Source organism: Carcharodon carcharias, chromosome 20 (assembly GCF_017639515.1).
Source record: "Carcharodon carcharias isolate sCarCar2 chromosome 20, sCarCar2.pri, whole genome shotgun sequence".
In the NCBI taxonomy this organism is placed as follows: Eukaryota; Metazoa; Chordata; class Chondrichthyes; order Lamniformes; family Lamnidae; genus Carcharodon; species Carcharodon carcharias.
This window is the reverse complement of record NC_054486.1, coordinates 29,967,920-29,989,288: the sequence shown is the minus strand read 5'-3', so window position 1 is coordinate 29,989,288 and position 21,369 is coordinate 29,967,920. Positions and strand designations below refer to the sequence as shown.

Here is a 21,369-nt window from a genome sequence, read left to right as displayed (position 1 = left end):
TGTCTTTTATTTAAAACAAAAACAGAATTACCTGGAAAAACTCAGCAGGTGTGGCAGCATCGGCGGAGAAGAAAAGAGTTGACGTTTCGAGTCCTCATGACCCTTCGACAGAACTTGAGTTCGAGTCCAAGAAAGAGTTGAAATATAAGCTGGTTTAAGGTGTGTGGGGGGGGCGGAGAGAGAGAGAGAAGTGGAGGGGGTTGGTGTGGTTTTAGGGACAAACAAGCAGTGATAGAAGCAGATCAGCAAAAGATGTCACCAACAATAGAACAAAAGAACACATAGGTGTTAAAGTTGGTGATATTATCTAAACGAATGTGCTAATTAAGAATGGATGGTAGGGCACTCAAGGTATAGCTCTAGTGGGGGTGGGGAGAGCATAAAAGATTTTAAAATATTTAAAAATAATGGAAATAGATGGGAAAAGAAAATTCTATATAATTTATTGGAAAAAATCAAAAGGAAGGGGGAAACAGAAAGGGGGTGGGGATGGGGGAGGGAGCTCAAGACCTAAAGTTGTTGAATTCAATATTCAGTCCGGAAGGCTGTAAAGTGCCTAGTCGGAAGATAAGGTGTTGTTCCTCCAGTTTGCGTTGGGCTTCACTGGAACAATGCAGCAAGCCAAGGACAGACATGTGGGCAAGAGAGCAGGGTGGAGTGTTAAAATGGCAAGCGACAGGGAGGTTTGGGTCATTCTTGCGGACAGACCGCAGGTGTTCTGCAAAGCGGTCGCCCAGTTTACGTTTAGTCTGTCCAATGTAGAGGAGACCACATTGGGAGCAACGAATGCAGTAGACTAAGTTGGGGGAAATGCAAGTGAAATGCTGCTTCACTTGAAAGGAGTGTTTGGGCCCTTGGACGGTGAGGAGAGAGGAAGTGAAGGGGCAGGTGTTGCATCTTTTGCGTGGGCATGGGGTGGTGCCAAAGGAGGGGGTTGAGGAGTAGGGGGTGATGGAGGAGTGGACCAGGGTGTCCTGGAGGGAGCGATCCCTACGGAATGCCGACAGGGGGGGTGAAGGGAAGATGTGTTTGGTGGTGGCATCATGCTGGAGTTGGCGGAAATGGCAGAGGATGATCCTTTGAATGCGGAGGCTGGTGGGGTGATAAGTGAGGACAAGGGGGACCCTATCATGTTTCTGGGAGGGAGGAGAAGGCGTGAGGGCGGATGCGCGGGAGATGGGCCGGGCACGGTTGAGGGCCCTGTCAACGACCGTGGGTGGAAAACCTCGGTTAAGGAAGAAGGAGGACATGTCAGAAGAACTGTTTTTGAAGGTAGCATCATCGGAACAGATGTGACGGAGGCGAAGGAACTGAGAGAATGGGATGGAGTACTTACAGGAAGCAGGGTGTGAGGAGCTGTAGTCGAGGTAGCTGTGGGAGTCGGTGGGTTTGTAATGGATATTGGTGGACAGTCTATCACCAGAGATTGAGACAGAGAGGTCAAGGAAGGGAAGGGAAGTGTCAGAGATGGACCACGTGAAAATGATGGAGGGGTGGAGATTGGAAGCAAAATTAATAAATTTTTCCAAGTCCCGACGAAACCATGAAGCAGAACCGAAGTAATCATCGATGTACCGGAGAAAGAGTTGTGGAAGGGGGCCGGAGTAGGACTGGAACAAGGAATGTTCCACATACCCCATAAAGAGACAGGCATAGCTGGGGCCCATGCGGGTACCCACAGCCACACCTTTTATTTGGAGGAAGTGAGAGGAGTTGAAGGAGAAATTGTTCAGCGTGAGAACAAGTTCAGCCAGACGGAGGAGAGTAGTGGTGGATGGGGATTGTTCGGGCCTCTGTTCGAGGAAGAAGCTAAGGGCCCCCAGACCATCCTGGTGGGGGATGGAGGTGTAGAGGGATTGGATGTCCATGGTGAAGAGGAAGCGGTTGGGGCCAGGGAACTGAAAATTGTTGATGTGACGTAAGGTGTCGGAGGAATCACGGATGTAGGTGGGAAGGGACTGGACAAGGGGAGAGAGAAGGGAGTCAAGATAACGAGAAATGAGTTCTGTGGAGCAGGAGCAAGCTGAGACGATCGGTCTACCGGGGCAGTTCTGTTTTTGGATTTTGGGTAGGAGATAGAAGCAGGCCATCCGAGGTTGGGCGACTATCAGGTTGGAAGCTGTGGGAGGAAGATCCCCAGAGGAGATGCGGTCAGTGACAGTCCTGGAAACAATGGCTTGATGTTCAGTGGTGGGGTCATGGTCCAGGGAGAGGTAGGAGGAAGTGTCTGCGAGTTGACGCTCAGCCTCCGCGAGGTAGAGGTCAGTGCGCCAGACAACAACAGCACCACCCTTGTCAGCGGGTTTGATGACAATGTCAGGGTTGGACCTGAGAGAATGGAGTGCAGTAAGTTCAGAGAGAGACAGGTTAGAATGGGTGAGAAGAGCAGAGAAATTGAGACGACTATTGTCGCACCGACAGTTCTCAATGAAAAGATCAAGAGAAGGTAAGAATCCAGAGGGAGGGGTCCAGGTGGAGGGAGAATATTGGAGGTGGGTAAAAGGATCCGTTGAACGGGGAGAGGACTCCTGCCCAAAGAAGTGAGCCCGGAGACGAAGACGGCGGAAGAAGAGTTCAGCATCATGCCGAGCCCGAAATTCATTGAGGTGAGGGCGTAAGGGTATGAAACTAAGTCCTTTGCTGAGCACTGAACGTTCAGCATCGGAGCGGGGAAGGTCAGGGGGTATAGTGAATACACAGCTGGGGCTGGGATTGGAAGATGGGGTGGGGCCGGAGGGACAGACAGGGGTGGAGGGTCCTAGATGGGTGTTGGTGTCGATGAGTTGTTGTAGCTTGCGTTCCTTAGCACTTGAGAGAAAGAGAAAAAGTTTCTTGTTGAGGCGTCGGATGAGTCGAAGAATAAAATGAAACTGGGGGCATGCGCAGCTTTGAAAAAGGGTACAGCAGTGCTGCTGGAGGGAGAGGTCAAATGTGTTCATATGGCGGTGCATGGCACTGAGTGTGGATTTCAGAATGTGACGGGAACAGCAGTCCGAGAAACGTTTTATGTCCCGGAGATACCTGTAATCCTGGGTGGGTTCGAAACATGAGGGGTGGAATTTCAGTTGAAATCCACGTGGGGTAAGTCGGAGACGGAGACAGTCACTGAGAAAGGAGATATGGCTGTGAAAGTTGCCCTGTGTAGGTGATTTAATTCTACAGGTATAGGGTTAATATAAGTGCTCCTAGTTTTTGAGTGGATTTACTAACTGTAATATTAGTATTCATTTCAACTTCATTGTGGGTGAGCTAAATACAAACAAAATTAGCTGGCCCATGAAGACACTAATATCCCAGGATCTAACATTAGTCTATGGGTTAATGGTTTTGCTCTGTTTGGTGAGGCTGGAGTGTAGGTAGATATTGGGCTACTGAGTGCACTATGTGTACATCATAAACAATCGGTATTGTTAGTTTAAGCAGAGCAAATTATGGCACTGCTTTGGGTCCAAACAAAAAGAGAACGTTCCAGAAATTCTTTTGTAATACGTGACTGAAGCAAACTGATGGGATGGAGCTTTGACCCACTGTAGGGGTGCTGATCATGAGCGCTTTTATCTTCTGTATAATCTGTGGTGATGATAAATGGTTCACATGGGACTTATCCCTGGGCAATCATGTTGAACACAACTTTCTCAAAAGATAATAAACACACAGTCATTCTCATGAATGTGGTACAGAGCTATCATTTTGGGCATGTGTCAGGACTTCTGTAAGACTGCAGATTTTAAAAAGAAACAACTTTGCAAATGTTGGACCTGCAGCCCGTTTGACCATTGATTCAGTGACTCAGTATAAATTTGGTCAATCAACACAGATTTTGCAGCTTCCCCCAAAGGCCTGCTTATGTAATAATAAGTCTCATGGAGCAGAAGGTCTCAGGTCACTTCCACAGCCAGCAATGGAAGCCTGATCAATTGTAAAATTTAAATCTGAGATTGATAGGTTTTTGGTAACCTAAGATATTAAGGTTCATGAAGCAAAGGCAAAAAGGAGTTAGGCTGTAGGTCATCCATGACACATTGAATGGCAGAGCATGTTCAAGAGGCTAAATGGCTTACTCCTGTACTGTGTTCCTATATCAACCTAGGATCTGTATTGAGTTAATTGAGCTCAAGCGCAACAATGGACTTCAGTGAGTAGGCCAGAGAGGGAAGTCAGACTGTGTTTCTGCTGGAAAGTGTCCATGTGCCAATATCATATGAAGATAAAATTGGTTTTGGCTGTGATCTCTCTCCACTGTTTAATAGTCTACCCACATTCTCAATCCAGGTTGGCAGCTGTGGAACTGTGTTCCCAACAAGAGTTGGCCCCTTCAGGAGAAGAAGGAAGTAGTGGAGCCCATTGGGAAGAAACTGGCCTGTTTATATATCAGAGTTAATCTATCAGAGGCCCTGTCCAGTTTGGTCTATAGTTTACAGCAAAGTATAGATTGCAGCATTGTGGCAGTATTTAAATTTGTGCTGCCTTTCAATCGTAACTATCCAAATACAACACACAAGAAGTTCTGAAGGATGCAGTAGAACCTTGTGCACCTCATATCCACATCTGTCTGGGTCTTTAGAGTAGCGACGAGTGACTCATACAAAGAAAGCTCTGTCTGCTACTGAATTTTTCTATTATGTTGAAATAACTAGGATTGTCATCAAGGACTGGGAAGGATATGAATTTCCATTCAACATGATGAAGGACAGCTGAGAATTGAGCTACTAACCACATTACAAGTGAAATCCTATGTAATTGTGACAGAGGTAGACTTTTCCTCCTCATCCTTCTCAACCTGTCAGCACACTATCCTCTTCCAACACTTTCCACTGCCATCCTGCTGGTTGGGACTGTTCTCATTTGGTTCCATTCTTATTTACCTAACCATAGCCAGAGATGCACTTGCAATGGCTTCTTTTCCTACTCAAGTACTATTACTTCTGGTGTTCACAGAATCATACAGTGCAGAAGAGGCCCCTCTGCCCATCGAGTCTGCTCCGACACATGAGAAACACCTGACCTACCTACCTAATCCCATTTACCAGCACTTGGCCCATAGCCTTGAATGTTATGACGTGCCAAGTGCTCATCCAGGCACTTTTTAAAGGATGTGAGGCAACTCATCTCCACCATCCTCCTAGGCAGCGCATTCCAGACCGTCACCACCCTCATTCCCCCAATGATCTATCCTTGGCCTCCTATTTCTCATCTACATGCTGCCTCTTGACAACAATATCTGAAGGAACAGCATTAATTTTCACATGTACTCTGATGACACCCAGCTCTACTTCACCACCACTTCTCTTGACTCCTCCACTGTTGCTAAATTATAAGACTGCTTACCCAACAGCCTCCCTACTTCACTTGCCTCTTTAAAACCTACCTCTCTGACCAAACTTTTGGTCATCTGACATATCTCCTTACGTGGCCCTGTGTCATACTTTGTTTTATAATGCTCCTGTGAAGCACCTTGGGATGTTTCATTAGATTAAAGGCAGTATATAAATAAATTGTTACCAAAGTTTGGGTACTGAGGGAGAAGAGGGGACAGCAATCTATGGAATTTTCTCCAAGGGTTTATTGTTGCAGTGGGGTAACACATAATGGGATAGATGTTCATCACCACCACCTGAGCAGCAGTCTGGCAAGGTGGTTTGTACAGTATGGCTTAATGAAAATTAATGTGGTGCAAATCAGGCAGGCTCTGAAAACACATGCAATCTTCCCACCAATATAACATCCAGCTAGTAATGTCAAAAATCTACTCCAGTGTTTCCACTTCTGAAATGTGGGTTTGAATTGCACTTGGACTGATGCCAATAAACCTATTTTGGTGATAGGGGTCATAACTGCATTTAGGACAGCATCTGCTTCGTTTCTGATGTGCTTGAGCCAAGAAGCACGAAATGCCCCAAATTTAGCGATCTGATTCAGAGGCCACATGATTTGCTTGTATATAAAATGGAAAATTGTCACACAGGACCATTAAGGAGTTTGAGCTGCAATTATTTAGAGTCAGAATTGAAGGAGCTGTTTCTCTGTATTGAGTGAAGCTGTAAGTGTGTAAAAATATTTGATATTGACACTGAGTGCCTGAAGTGGAAGAGCCTTCCAATTCCCAACACCGATCTTGTTCACCTCGAACAACATATATATTATTTAATTGACACTGCAACAGGATCTTACCTGTTCAGTGTTGACAAATAGCAGAATAGACAGTAAGCTGGCTACAAAACAAAAACAGAGTTACGGTTTCATTACTGAGACTGGTAAAAGGTGGGCAATGGTGTTTCACAGTGACCAGTGCAGGGCCGCTTATTGTTCATGATTTATGTTAATGATTTGGACTTAGGGATTCAAAGTAAAATTTAAAAATTTGCTGGGGCATCAAATTGGGGATTAATGCAGAGGAGAATTGCAGCAGAATACAGGGAGATATTAATAGACTTGCAGAATTGGTGTGTAATTGGTAATTCGTTTCGATGCAGTTAAGAATGAGGTGGTCTAAATTGGTAGGAACAATAAGGAGGCCACCTCGTTGGAAAATAAGAGTTTAAAAGGGGTAGAGGAACAAAGGGATCCAAGGGTACTTTGATGACTAAAAGTAGCAGACACAGATTAATGAGTTTGTTTTTATATTTAAAAAAACAAGGACTGAGGTTTATTCCTAGCGGGATAGAATTGAAAAGCAGAGAAATTATGTTGAAATTTCCATAGAACACTGTGCACAGTTCTGGTCATACTATAACAGAAAGATTTTAAAGACATTGGAAAAGGTGCAAAAAAGATTGACACCAGAACTTAGAGGATATACTTAGCAGGGAAGGCTGAATATGCTGAAGTTCTTTTCCCTAGAAAAGGGAAGGCTGATGGGGTAGAGGTCTTTAAGATAATGAAAGGCATATCAGGTAGATATGGACAAAATGTTTTGTCTTGTGGGGGAGTCCAAAACTAGAGTTCATAAAGCTATTCAATAATAAATCAAATAAGAATTCAGGGCAACCAAGATAGTAGTAGGAATGTGGAACCCTCTAGTCTATCACATGGAATTGTTGAGGCAAATAGCGTAGATGCATTTAAGAGGAAGCTAGATAAGCAAATAGGGGAGAAAGGAATAGAAGGATATGTTGATGGAATTAGGTAAAGATTGATGGGAGGAGGTTCGTAAATGTTGGCATAGACAAGTTGAGCCAAATGGCCTGTTTTTGTGCTGTAGATCCTATGTAACTCAAGTGATATGCTCTGCTACATGTTATAATTTATGGCTGATTTCCAATTGTATGTAGATGAGCAGGAGAATTCCACAAATAGGTAACTACTTCAGTCATGGTTGGGGCCACAAGTTATGCCTAAAGGCTAATGAATGTGGTAACTTGCCTTCTGTTAGCAGATCACACTTCCATATAACTTTCTAGACACAGTTCCATTTTCTCTCATTCAACAAATGTGATTTGGTCCATTTACAACACTGCATGTGATGATGAAGGGACGGGCACAGGCAGTGGGAATCTCCAACTATAAGTTGAGGTTCGTTCAAATCCTTTCATTTCTCACATCAGTAAGCTATAGTAGAACGGTGCTGCTGAGTCTAGTCACGGAACACTGGGAGGTCATATATTTGTACGTAGTGGTGTATTCCTAATTGTAACTGTTCCAACTTCAACTATTGGTGGGTGGGTGGTGGTTCTGCAGGAAAGGGGTCAAATTCCATCTGAAGTTATGACCAAAGCTTAAGTTGTGCCACCATCATCCTATCTGTTGGATAATGACATGATTAAAAATGCATTTAAAATGCAGGTTGTGGGGGAGGTTGAAATAGCATACAGGAATGCTACCACTATCCTCAAACAGTTAAAACAGTTAACTATTTCCATGTTGGCTTGTTTTAGGACCATATAAAAAAAATGTAAACTTCATCAGAGGCAAATGAGCATTTAACTATTATGAGCAATTTTGAATGCATTCAGAGACAGCAGCAGGATTTTACAAATCATTCTCTCTGTTATAATGGAAATAGATGAATTCTCTTTCATTTCACACCCTCTGCATTCTCCTCCTTTCCTCCCTATTTCACTTCCCCTCTTATTCATTCCTTTGCTCTCACTCTTGTACATGCATGTTCACACTTTGTGGAGTGTTAGGTTAAAAAATAATCTGATGGAATTTATAGACTGGTATTGAACAAGTCAATCTAGTACATTTAAATTGGATGCTGAAGATTATAGATTATATACATTTTTTCTTCATTGATTGTATGCAAAGTATCTATGTAAATGCACAAGTCTGACAATGCAAGGATTGAAGGGGGTATCTAAACAAAGCCTGTTGCAAATGATCTTGTGATTTGAGAGGTTGAAAGTACTGTTCTTTATAGTGGGCTAGCTGTGTACTAGAGCTTTGCCAGTTCCCTAATTGTCCATTCTCCTGATAACTGCTCAAGGTCTGACAGAGAGTCTCTTTGGGATTGCTAAGAATGCATCTGATGTTCCACAGAGCCTAACAGTTTTCCCAGTTCATCAGCCTATTGTGAATACTTTGCTTCCAAAAGCTTGGCAGAAATAGGGGGTCTCTAGCCTTAAACCTCTATATGGCACAGAACTTAAAACTGGCAGTGAGTAGGGAATGAATAGCAGTTATTGTGTAGTTCCTGGTCGCTGGTGTGATAAATTCTGTACTCAGCACCTTACTACTTGGCCTTACTGTTCATGTGGCTGTAAAATTGTTCTCTCATAAGCACCTTGCCCATTATTTTGAAATCCTTACAGTTACAAATGATGGACAGGAATAGACCCAAAAAACATGTTTTTAGTAATTGGTTAGGCAGTAGGTTAAACCTTTTTTTCCCTTTATCTAAGCAATGCCCTTTCCCTTTGTCCACTGTGCATTTACCTCCTTCATTCCCTTATTCTATTCCCCCTCATGCTTTCTCACACTCACTCATTTATTCTTTCATACACACACACACAACCTAAGGGTATTTTTAGATTGGTTTCGTAGCCGTTCCCTTATTTCAAATGGTACAAGAAACATCTTTGTCCTTCACTCACTTTCCAATGCGCTGACCTTAAAATGCATTCATAGGTGGTGTGGCTTAATCATGCTGATTAGAAATTCAGATTAATATTGAAGCTAGTTATTAACTTGTTCAGTTTTTAGCAAATTCAAAGGCACTTCTACACACTGAAAGATGCCTAGGAAATTAACCAGGCCCACATGTCTTAAAATAGTCATTTGGTAGTACAGAACTTGAGTATTGCTGAAAAGAGAGACATGTCTAAGCTTTGTGTCTTACATTCATCAGGACACTCGCAAAAATACTAATATAAGGGAAAACAACAATTTATACTATATGTGAAGAAAGTGCTGATTGGTTGGCAAGTGGTATTGCCATTGAAAATGCACCACTGATCGTGACTGACAGTTAACTGCCAAGCATTGTTTGAAATTTAAACCAGGCAGCTTGGTCAAGGCATTGCCCTGATGAATGAGTCAGCGAATGGCTGTCACTTACTTTGTTTAGTTGAAACATGTGCAGTGTGTGTGCATGTTCTTTCTGTCCGCAAAGAACAGGGTGCTGTGTATTAATACATGTAGCTTCCAGTGCACGCAAATGCGCCTGTGAGCCCAAATGACGATCTTAAATTGGTTGTCAGTGTAATTCTTAGCACATTGAGGATTATGAAGCAAATGTTGTCCAATTGCGGAATCACGCCTAATGTTGGACACTGTGTTTTGAGTTTTGCAAGCACAGCTGGTCTTAAAATATGTAAATGGAATAACAGGACAACAGAAATGTTTTGATGCTGTGTATCTTCACATGAATAATATAAACAATTTTACAGCCACATGAACAGAATACCAAATAGTAATTTGCTGAGTACAGAATAAATAGATAATTTCATCAGACTCTTATTAATTTTTCATATGCCATAACCTCACTATTTAAGAAACAGTATTAAATACTGCTTCTGCTCACTGATGGTTTAATGGAATGGAATGGCTTGTGTAATTTGACCGTGCATGAAGTATACAAGGAAATAAAGTCAGCCAGGTCAATCTAGTCATTTACTAAAAGACAAAAGTAGCTGAATAAACAGTCACCAAGCACACCCAAGTGCTAGAAATAATGTACATATTTGGTTGTTAATAAATGATGTAATCTAATTATATCTAAGTTTATATGACCCTGAAAGCAACGGACTATGAAACTTATTTACTTATTTTTTATTGTTTGAGTAAAGTACCTCGGAAGCTATTCTGTACAATAAATGATTTGCTAGTTATAAGAATCTGTTATTTTTGATGTAACATTTAGGTACTCTTTTGATCAACTGGTAAGATGCACCTCTAATTCCTAGAGAGACTGCAGCTAAAGAGATTACACACTTGGATCCCTTCCATGAATATAGTCCACCCTTTCTAAAAACAAATTCTGCATTGAAATCCAATCAAAGGAAGTCAGCTTGTTTGACTCCTTAAGGAATCCTTTAAAAGATGCTGTGCTGCTCACATTGGCTTCAAAAACTCATTGTTACTGCTGTAATTTAATAACCTTGTTTTGGATTTAGTCATTTGTGAAAATGTGTGGTATATCTGATAACAAAAACGTGACCTAGGTGCACATTTGAAATGCCACGTGTATATCCAGTGATAATGAATTGGGCCCATTCACCCATGGTAGTTTTTTCTAGTTAGCTGGCACACTTCAGTTTTTCAGAAGTACAAAGTTGCATGCCAAAGCTTGTTTTTATATCTTGCATAAAAAATGTATTCAAATCATAATTGCCCTGTTTCCCAATACTTTGCGTGGAATACTGGAGGTGCAAACTCCTGTCACTCCGTAGCATTGCACATTGGGGCTTTGACATGCCCGATTTCTAAATCAGCCTGAGAATGCAATTGTTGGATTTTTTTTTATATACAAAATGAGCATGGGTAAATTATCATTGAAGCCTAATAACTGTGGAAGTCATTCAAAAAGGGAATATTTCAGAACCAATGCAAAGTTAAAGGGGACAGTAACATAGGGGTAATGTACTGCCCTCTGAAATGGCCAAACAAGCCACTTGTAGCAAACCACTATAGAGAAAAGCACAAAACAAAAACAGAATTACCTGGAAAAACTCAGCAGGTCTGGCAGCATCGGCGGAGAAGAAAAGAGTTGACGTTTCGAGTCCTCATGACCCTTCGACAGAACTTCCAAGTTCTGTCGAAGGGTCATGAGGACTCGAAACGTCAACTCTTTTCTTCTCCGCCGATGCTGCCAGACCTGCTGAGTTTTTCCAGGTAATTCTGTTTTTGTTTTGGATTTCCAGCATCCACAGTTTTTTTGTTTTTATATAGAGAAAAGCACTGTGGGTGTTCCACTTGGACTACAATGGTTCAAGAAGACAGCTCACCACCAGCTTCTCAAGAGCAATTAGTGATGAGCAATAAAGCTGGCCTTGCCAGCTACGTACTCAACCCTTGTTCAACTAAAATGAAATAGCAAGATTTGGTAACAGAAGTGAGCTGCTTTTTGTCTTGGATGCTTTGAAAAGTTCCCACAAATTTCCTTTGCTGTGTCAGGCACACCCTGTAATGTAAGTTCATGTACATGAAAAGTAGGAGGACAGAATGATGCTGATCATTTAATGATCCATGAGACTGTGCATTCAATATTAATTTCCTCCAAAGTAGAAAGCTGTTTTTTGTCATTTGTGTTACAGGGGCACTTGCAAATTTCTGGTTCCTGCTCTCCAGACAGTCTATATGTCCTTGGGCCGTGGGAGCGGTGATATCAGTGGAAATGGATTGGATTCCAAGCATTGTGTTTTGATTGAACATGTCATTGAGAGAAGAGCATTGTAGGTTTAAGGTTCAGTGTGCAAACAGACTTTCTTTGTATTCATTCTCTAAATGTTGCTGGCAATTTCAGCATTTATTGCCCATCCTTGTTTAGCCTACAAAGGTGGTGGTTGAACTATTGCAGTCCATATGGTGAAGGCACTCCAACACTGCTTTTGGTTCAGGAGTGCTAGTATTTTGACCCAGTGAAAATGAAGGAATGGATATGTATGACCAAATTGGAATGGTGTGTAGCTTAGAGGGGATCTTGGAACTCCTGGTGTCCCATGCCCTCATAGGCAGTGTTTAGTAATACTACTGTTTAGTAATATTATTATTACTTAGGAGGTGCTGTCAAGGAAGCTTTAGGAAGTTATTGCAATGCATCCTTCAGATGGTACACACTGCAGCCATGGTGAACTGGTGGTGGAAGAAATAGATGTTTAGGCTAGCAGATGAGGCACTGATCAAGCAGTTGGTATGATACTTGGTCCTGGATGGTAGCAGAGTTTCTTGAGCAGCATTCATGCAGACAACTAAAAACTATTCAGTTATGCTCCTTGCTTGTAGGTAATGAAGAAACTTTGAGGAGTGAGGAGACAAGGCACTTTCCCGAGAATACTTGGTCTCTGGTTTGCACAGGTAGACACAGCATCCATTGAGTTGGCCCAGTTGAGTTTCATTTTGATGGTGGGGGCTCAATGATGGTCAAGCTGTTAAAAGTCATGGAGAGGTAGTTACGCTACCTCTTGCTTGAGGTGGTTGTTTGCCACTTATTTTATCTAAATATTACTTGCAACTTATCAATCCACATTTGGACTTTGTCCCGGTCTTGTTCGATATTAATAGTTGTTTTTGTGTTGGGTGCAAGAATAAGTGTTCAAATTGTAAACAGCCCTCGTCTGTAACATACTGTCGGAAGGATTGCTTGTGTAAACTCGACTCCTGTCATTTCATAATGTGGTTGATTGGATCGATCCAGAGGTTATGGTGCTGCTAAACAGACACTATATGAAAAATAACACTTAACACAATAAATTTCAATATCCTTCTATAAAATTATTAATTCACCATATCCAATTGCTCCCACTGCCAACAACAGGCCCATAATCACCAGCACTTCATCATAATGCTGTTCAATTTAAAAAATCTCTCTACGAACACAACTCTGGTTTGAATGGACAGTATGCCTCTTCTACTAAGTAGGTATTTCTCATGCTTTATTGGTAATGTGGAAATTTCACACTGTATTAAAATTGCAGTGATAACACAGGAGGAGCCTCTTACTAGTCCCAGTACTGCTTCCCAGCTCACTTGCATCTTGCTTCACCCAATCTGAATTTTCTGAATTGGTCAAAGCAGTTTGCAAGGAACTTCTGTGAAACTGAGAAGACCCAGGACCCAGCAGAGAAGTGATCAGCTGCACTTGCTCTGGACACCTTCCTACAGATAGTAATCAGATAAATAATAAGCCTGTACATGAGATGAAGATAGTTTCTGATTTGGAAGTGCTGGCTGTAATTTTAAATGGTTCACTCCTCCATGCCCATCACACCACCAACCCCACCGCCCCCGCCCCCCCTCCCTCACCAACCCCGGTATGGTCGCCTTGAAGGAGGTTGCAGTGAAATCTGGTGTTGATGACAGGTCTGAAGTATGATTCGGAGCGAGACCCTTACAGGCAATCCAGGTGGGGAGGTGCCCTTGAACAAGGTGACTACTGTAAGGAACAGCATCCTATGTGTCTATCCCTTACGTCACGGCAAAGGGTTCATTCACAAGTTCAGGTTCTAAATCTGCATCTAAAGAATGAGGAAGGTCATATTTACCATTGTAGATCTAACATTCCATGCCCTAATGGCTGTGCTGTTCCTCACTCTGAGCTACATCCCCAAACAAAATTCCTTCACTTTCTCTCCTCTTTGTGGCCTGGTGCACCTCTGAGCTTAGTGTTTTTTAACCTGCATTTAAATTTCCAAGCTTTATTTTTTGTGCTGCCCCTTTCAAACACAACCCAAGGTGCTTATATGCAGGAGTGGAATGAGGAAATACTACGAAATCAAGATGGTGCAAACCCATAAAGAGTTACAAAAGAGACAAAATCAAATTCAGAGAATTCTCAATGGAAACAGAATGTGGTTGAATAAGGTAATTCAGTAGGTAACCATTTTGAGTACAAACACGTTTCCATCTGTTCCTATTCAGATGAAGTTACATTATTTCATAGTTTGCCATTGTGAGATTTGAACTCTTGATCTTGGGGTTCCAAACCATAACCACTTGGCTATTTAGGCCAAGCTGTAATTCAGTAGGTCATCTAACATTCCATCAGTTGCAGCTTAATCTTGTTTTTGTTGCTGATTGATCCTCAATAGTAAACCTGTATGTATACAGGGACTTCACAGGATTTAAGTCATTGTTTCTGAATTTGAGTTTGTCATTCTGTTTAGTTTTCGCTCCCTTCCTTTTACCATTCCCTCCCTTCCACTTTTTCTCTTTTCAACCTCTCTCTTCCTCATTTTATCTTTCCCTACCGCCCGCTGCACCAACTCATTCTCCCAACCTGCTGTGTTCTCCTCCTCCTCTGCCACTCTGACACACTTCATGCTCTCACCCCCTCATGTCCTGTCTTCTCTCCCGCCCCCAGCACTCTCTGATTCCCTGGCGCTCTTCTGTAACTCTCTCCACTCATTTTCTCTGTCTTCCCTCTTTCGACCCTCTCTTTCTCTTTCTCTGTCTTTTAACTCATTTCTTTTCTCTCAACTCTAAATGTCTTAAAAACTACAATGATACATTCCACACACCTCACTTTGGTTCTGTGCTTATTCCTTAATAACCTTCTGGCTACAGATACAATGGGTGATCATTATTGCTCTTGCACTGGTTTTATTTTACATTTGCTTCAAGTAAATTCCTGTTTGACAATTCCTGTTTCTCGAATTACAGCATGCTATTATTGATAGACTGACAAATCAACATGGTCCAGGCTATCTGACCCATATCAGCCCTGACTAAAAATAATTATAATGTGATTTATACTTGGATTTCCTAATTATTTTCCCCAAAGATGATTCATTTTGATATAAGTTATTATAAAAACGAGAATGCTGTCAATATCATGCTGCGCGGGAGTTGAGATAGTTGTGTAGTGAGGCCCAATGTAGATTGAGGAGAGCTTGCTATAAGTGGCCCCTGTTTTATTTCAGTCAGGCCTTCCCACAGATTGTTGTGTTAGCCTGAGATGATGTGCTGAAGTCTTGCTCCAAGTTGAGCAGAGCTCAAGCATTCCAGTAGGGTAGATTGTGAGTCAATAGTTTCATTGCCTCCATATGAACCAGTAATTCACAATTACTGGTTTATTGTTTAGTAGATGTGAGATGTGACCCCATGCTACTTGATTTGTTTCATCAAATGCAAAGTTGCTGGTGATGGTTGGAGCTGTAACATGTCAGGTCTGACCTGAACTGTTTTCTCTTAAATTTGCTTTCTTTAAAATTTATGGTATATCATTCCTTGGGTGCTGTTTGTCAGTGCTCCACAATCTGGCTATTCTTCATTGGGCATTGTCAGATCATTCAATCATGAACGGCACTGCAACCAAACTCTTCCTACCCTCACCAATGCACCATGCTGGAAATCTGGGGTCATGTTTAGATGCAATGAACTGGTTGATCTACCGCGTTCAATATACCGTAACCAAATTATAGCACGATTATGTTAACTCAGTACTGAACGGAGATTAAAAATTGTATGTTCTGTTATGTGGGGGAGCTTAGTGTGACATCAGTTGCTTCTTGGCCATCAAGAGCCACCAGTTGAGTCTTTGGTTCAAGCAGGCTTGAGAAAACTGGCGAATGAACTCTTTCAGCTAAGACTATCGTTGGCTCCTTAACTGAAAAGCAGAAAGCAACGGTGGATCTACCAGTCAGACAGATGGGAAGTAGCTTCATGCCTAGCCTGTTATAAATCATATGCATCTGAAATCTCAAGCCCACATTAATAATCAGGTTAAAAGAATTGATGATTGTCTTTAGGGAACTGCAGGCTGTTTTCTGCACCCTGGAATGTGCCAATGCACCATAAGCGCTCAGCCCTAGAGAAGGCTTTTGGAGAAATGTAAACAAAGAGTCTCCCACCCTCTTTCTTGACCTGTTTCCCCTAGTGGAGAAGTCAATTACCAGAGTGCACAAATTTAAGGTGATTGGTAAAAGGATTAGAGGGGACATGAGTAAAAACTACTTCACCCAGAGGGTGATGGGTGTCTGGAATTCACTGTCTAGTTTGGTGGTGGAGGGAGAAACCCTCAGCTCTCTTAAAGGGCATCTGGATCAGTACCTGAAGTGCTGTAACCTATAAGGCTACGGACCAGGTGCTGGAAGGTGGGAATAGAATGGGCTGCTAGTTTTTTTCTATTTTTTCTTTTCTGGCTGGCGCAGACAAGATGGGCCAAATGGCCTCTTTCTGTGCCGTAATTTTTTATGGTTCTAAGTGGAAGCCCCAACCAGCTGATCTGCCAGACCTTTGCACAGAGCATAGAATGGCTAAGTAACAGAAAGAGGCCCGACCTGTTCATGCCAGCTTTCTGCAAAAGCAACTCTGCTGGTGCCACCTCCCTGCCCTTTCCCTCACCCTGCAAATTTTCTCTCTTTAGGTTCTTATCCAATTCCTTTTCGCAAACCATGCTTATATCTGCCTCCACCACACTCTTAGGCAGTGCATTCCAGATCCTAATCACTTGCTGCGCAAGGTTTTCTTTATGTCACTATTGCTTCTTTTTTCATTCACCTTTATATCTGCGTCCTCTGGTTCTCGAACCTTCGGCCAAGGGGAACAGTTTCTCTCTATCTACTGTCTTGACCCCTCAAGATTTGAACACCTCTATCAAATTTCCTCTCAACCTTCTGTTCTCTAAGGAGAACAACTCTAACTTCTCCAATCTCTCCACATAACTGAAGTCTCTCAGCCTTGGAACCATTCTCATAAATCTTTTATGCACCCTCTCTAAAGCTTTTACATCCTTCCTAAAATGTGGTGCCCAGAATTGGACACAATACACCAGCTGAGATAATGTTTTACAAAGGTTCATTATAACTTCCTTGCTTTTGTACTCTGTCTCAATTTATAAAGTCTGGGATCCCATGTTTTTTTAACTACTTTCTCAACCTGCCCTGCCATTTTCAATGATTTGCGCACATATATGCCAGGTCTCTCTCTTCCTGTACCTGCATCAGAATTGGACCCTTTATCTTATATTGGCTCTCTTCTTTCTGCATTAAATTTCATCTGCCATGTGTCTGCCCATCAAGCCTGTCTATGCCCTCCTGAAGTCTATCACTGTCCTCCTCACAGTTTGCAGTACTTCCAAGTTTTGTGCCATCTGCAAATTTTGAAATGGTGTCCCCGCATAATAAAGTCAAGGTCATTAATATATATCTAGATAGCAATGATCCTATTCTCAACCCCCAGGGAACCCCACTGAATACCTTACTCCAGTCCGAAAAATAACTTCACCACCGTTTCCTGTTATTCCGCCAATTTCGTACCCATGCTGCGATGGTCCCTATTATTACATGGGCTTCAACTTTGCAGGCAAGCCTATTATGTGGCACCTTATCAAACACCTTTTGGAAGTCCATTTACACCACATCAACGACATTATCTTCATCAGCCCTGCCTGCTATCTCTTCAAAAAACTCAGTTTAGTTAGTTTAACATTGCCTTTAATAAATCCATGCTGGGATTCCTTAATTAATCCACATTTGTAAGTAACTGCTAATTTTGTCCCGGATTATCATTTCTAAAAGTTTTCCCACCCTTGACATTAAACTGACAGACCTGTATTTGCTAGTCTTATCCTGACATCCTTTTTTGAATGAGTCCTCTGGCACCACCCATGTTTCTAAAGAGGATTGGAAGATTAAAGTTAGTACCTCGCAATTTCCACCCTTACTTCCTCAGTTCTTATGTTCTTGGGTTCTTAGCATCCACTGATGCATCCCATCCAATCCTGGTGACTTAACAGCTTTAAATATAGCCAGTCTTTCTGACACCTTCTCTTTATCAGCACTTAGCCCACCCAGTATCTCAATTAGCTTTTTTTTTTTGCAATGATTTTGGATGCAAAGTTTTCATTTAGTACCTCAGTCATGCCCTCTGCCTCCATACGCAGATCCTCTCCTCTTACTACCCTTTTACTATTCGTATGCCTATAGAAGACTTTTAGATTCCCTTTTATGTTAGTTGCCAGTCTTTTCTCATAATCTCTTTTTGCTTCTGTTATTCTTTCTCAGAGAGACTCAAATCTCAAAAAAGAGGGCTCTGACCACTTCATTAAACTGTGGTGTTTGGGCAGGAGAAATTGAAGCAGAATGAGAACAGAATTTCAGGAATAATGAGGAGATCTAAATGAACAGAGACTATGATAAGTCAGTCATTTTAATTGTGTACCTTAATCGTATGTAAGAGCGCATAAGGCATTTGTTATTCAAGGAAGTCAGGGTGGTCATTAAAGTGTCTACTGAACTCAAACCATACTAAGTGTGTCAAAAGAAATTAACTGGATTATTAATGTCACTCACATGGTTATTAGTATTTCAGTTTTTTCTAGCCAACCTATAAGTACTTGTAAAGTTTTCCTATGATTTGATATTGTGAGATGCTGCTCTAGTGACACCAATGATTGGAGAGAGTGTACACTGGGAGTGATTTGGTTCAAAGTCTGCCTGAAAGAAATACTTATATTTATTCAACGCAGTTCACCATTGCAGGACATCCCAAAGTGCTTCACAGTCAATAAAATACTATTTAAGTATAATTACTATTGTTGTGTAGGGAACGTGGGAACCAATTTGTGCACAGCAAGCTCCCACAAGCAACAGCAAAATAGTGCCATGAGATCTTTTATGTCCTCTTGAGAAGGCAGATGTGGCTTGGTTTAATGTCTCATTTGAAGGATGGTACTTCCTCAGTTACTGCAAAGGAATGTCACCCTAGATTTGTGTTTCTGTTTGTGGAGTGAGCATTGCTTTCCTCCTTGAAGAAAGGTGCTTACCATGACTCCACCAATAGAGTTATTCTCAGTTATTGCAAAGTGCAACTCCTGTTGTTACAACAGAATCCTGGAGCTTAGGTAGAGAGGGTCACATTTTCGTGGCTAAGGCTAAGCCAGCATTTATTGCCCATTCCTAATTGCTCTTAAGATGATGGTGGTGATCTGCCTTTTTGAACTGCTGCAGTCCATACAATGCAGTTAGGAAGAGGAGTTCCAGGATTTTGACATTGAAGGAATGACAATATCGTCCCAAGTCAGGGTGGTTGTAGTCTGGAGGGGAACTTACAGTTGGTGGTGTTCCCATGCTTCTGCTATCCTTGCCCTTCTAGGTGGTAGAGTCGTGGGTTTGGAAGGTACTGTCTCTTGATGAGATGCAGGTGGCTATTCACCAATATTTAGTCCTTGGTGAGTTATAGCCGCTGTGCGTTGGTGGTGGAGGGTGTGAATGATTAAGGTGGTGGATGGAGTACCCAGCACATGGGCTGCTTTGTCCTGGCTGTTGTCAAGCTTCTTGAGTGTTGTTGCAGCCAAACTCATCCAGGCAAGTGGGGAGTATTCCATCACACTCCACTTGTGCCTTGTAGATTGTGGACAAGCTTTGGGAGTCAGGAGGTGAGTGTTACCCGTCACAGAATTCCCAGCATCTGACCTGCTCTGCTAGCCATAGTATTTATGTGGCTGATTCAGTTCAGTTTCTTGTCAATAGTAACCTCCATGATGTTGATAGTGGGGGAATTCAGTAACAGTAGTGCCATTGAATGTCAAGGGGAGATGTTTGGATTCTCTCTCCTTGGAGATGGTCATTGCCTGGCATTTATTAGGCGCGAATGTTACTTAGCTGCAAAGGTAATAGAGACAAGATCAATACATTAGTAACAGAGGATCTTAGTTCGAAGGATCAAGATGTAGAATCAGTTTGGGTGGAGCTAAGAAACAGCAAAGGACAGCAAATGTTGGTGGGAGCTGTTTTTAGGCCACCAAACTAATGTTGGACACAATATAAATCAGGAAATTAGAGATGCAAGGTGGTTGTGAAAGGCACTATATACATTAAAGTTTGCTCTTTCAAAGCATTAAGGCCCAGAAAAAGACTGAGAGAATAGCATAATACTGTCGAGTTAGAAATTAGTTTGTCAAGAAAAGTGACCCACTGACGTGGGGAAGTGTCGCCTATTCGCTATTTTTGATATCCTACACAAGCACAAGCTGTATCAACTAAATTAATTGAAGCTGATTGTAACTGTTGCCCTGCATTTGAAATCAAGCTGCAGAATGCTTTGTATCAAGTCTGAAGTGTTTGCTTAGTCTGCCTTTGGAGAGATCGAAGCAGTACATATGCAGAAGAGATGATTAGTTGGCTCAGGTCACAAGGAGGTACTGTTATTGCACCTCTGGATTGCAGTGTTATGCAAATACATATAGACAATGTGTCAATCCTATAAAAGGAAAAGCATAAAAGCATCCCTTTCAGGAGTGACTGTAGGCAGTGAACACGAGAAGGTATTTGCAGCAGGCTTCCATTTTCAATACATCAATGTTTTATATACTCAGTACTTACCATGCACCTTTTCTTTCCAGAACACAGCACGCACACAGCGTGATTATGAAAGCCTTGTGATGATGCGAATGCGACAGGCAGCAGAAAGGCAGCGGCTCATTGAACAGCTTCAAGAGGATGATTCCTAAACTTGCCATAGGAGAATGCTTCGGATTCCGTTTAGTTTCCTCTGAACTGGAATAAATTCTCTTTTATTTTTATTAATCTGCATTCATTGTTCTTTGCGTGTCTGTGCCTAAGATATCTTCGTGGGCCAGCAAGGTGGTGCTCTAAGGGAATGTGTCAAAGGGTGCTTATTTGCCTTCAGAAATGCTGAGCACAATACCAAGCTTCCATAAGGAAGAAATACATTCAACAAATAAGTCACTGAACTCTTGTTTCTCTAATTTCTGTGCCCCCAGGTTGTTACCCATCTGATTTTAGATCAGACATTCAGTCCAAAAGTTTCAGAGAATTAAACCAGGGACCAAAAGGCTGGTCAGGGATGTTTTTTTTACTCTCACCTACGAACCCATTAATTATTAAGGTTTCTGATAATTTTTCATCATTAGCAGAATGATCCACAGGTTCTCAGAAAATAAATATAAATCAAAGAGAATACAAAGCTCCTGAATGTTAAAAATCTGAAATAAAAACTAGAAATACACAGACAGCATCTGAAATAAAAAATGAGTCAATATTTGGTGATGACCCTTTGGTGGTGACATAACACAATACTACTCCTTAATCCAGGATCTGCATTGGTACTGGGATTTAATTAAGTGTAACTGTTTACACACAGTCCTCTTGAACCATAAAAAGTACCCAGCAGCACAATTATAGTTTCTATTCTCCCAAACTTGGTTTACAGGTCTGAGACTAGTATAATTGGGAGTGAAAGCATAGTGGTTATGTTACTGGGCTAGTAATCCAGAAGCCTGACCAAATGATCTAGAGACATGAGTTCAAA

The 21,369-nt window shown here is 41.9% G+C and overlaps 1 protein-coding gene across 1 annotated transcript in view; it reads left to right on the top strand.

Annotated features, from left to right (window-relative positions):
• The window catches only part of dnajc17 (DnaJ (Hsp40) homolog, subfamily C, member 17), a 181,378-nt gene extending 160,754 nt beyond the window's left edge, over nucleotides 1-20,624 (top strand). The window contains exon 11 of the mRNA XM_041215045.1: nucleotides 20,441-20,624. Coding sequence (XP_041070979.1) covers nucleotides 20,441-20,548 — 108 coding nt within the window. The 3' untranslated portion in view covers nucleotides 20,549-20,624. The remainder of the gene's footprint in view (nucleotides 1-20,440) is intronic.
• The last annotated feature ends 745 nt before the right edge of the window (nucleotides 20,625-21,369 follow it).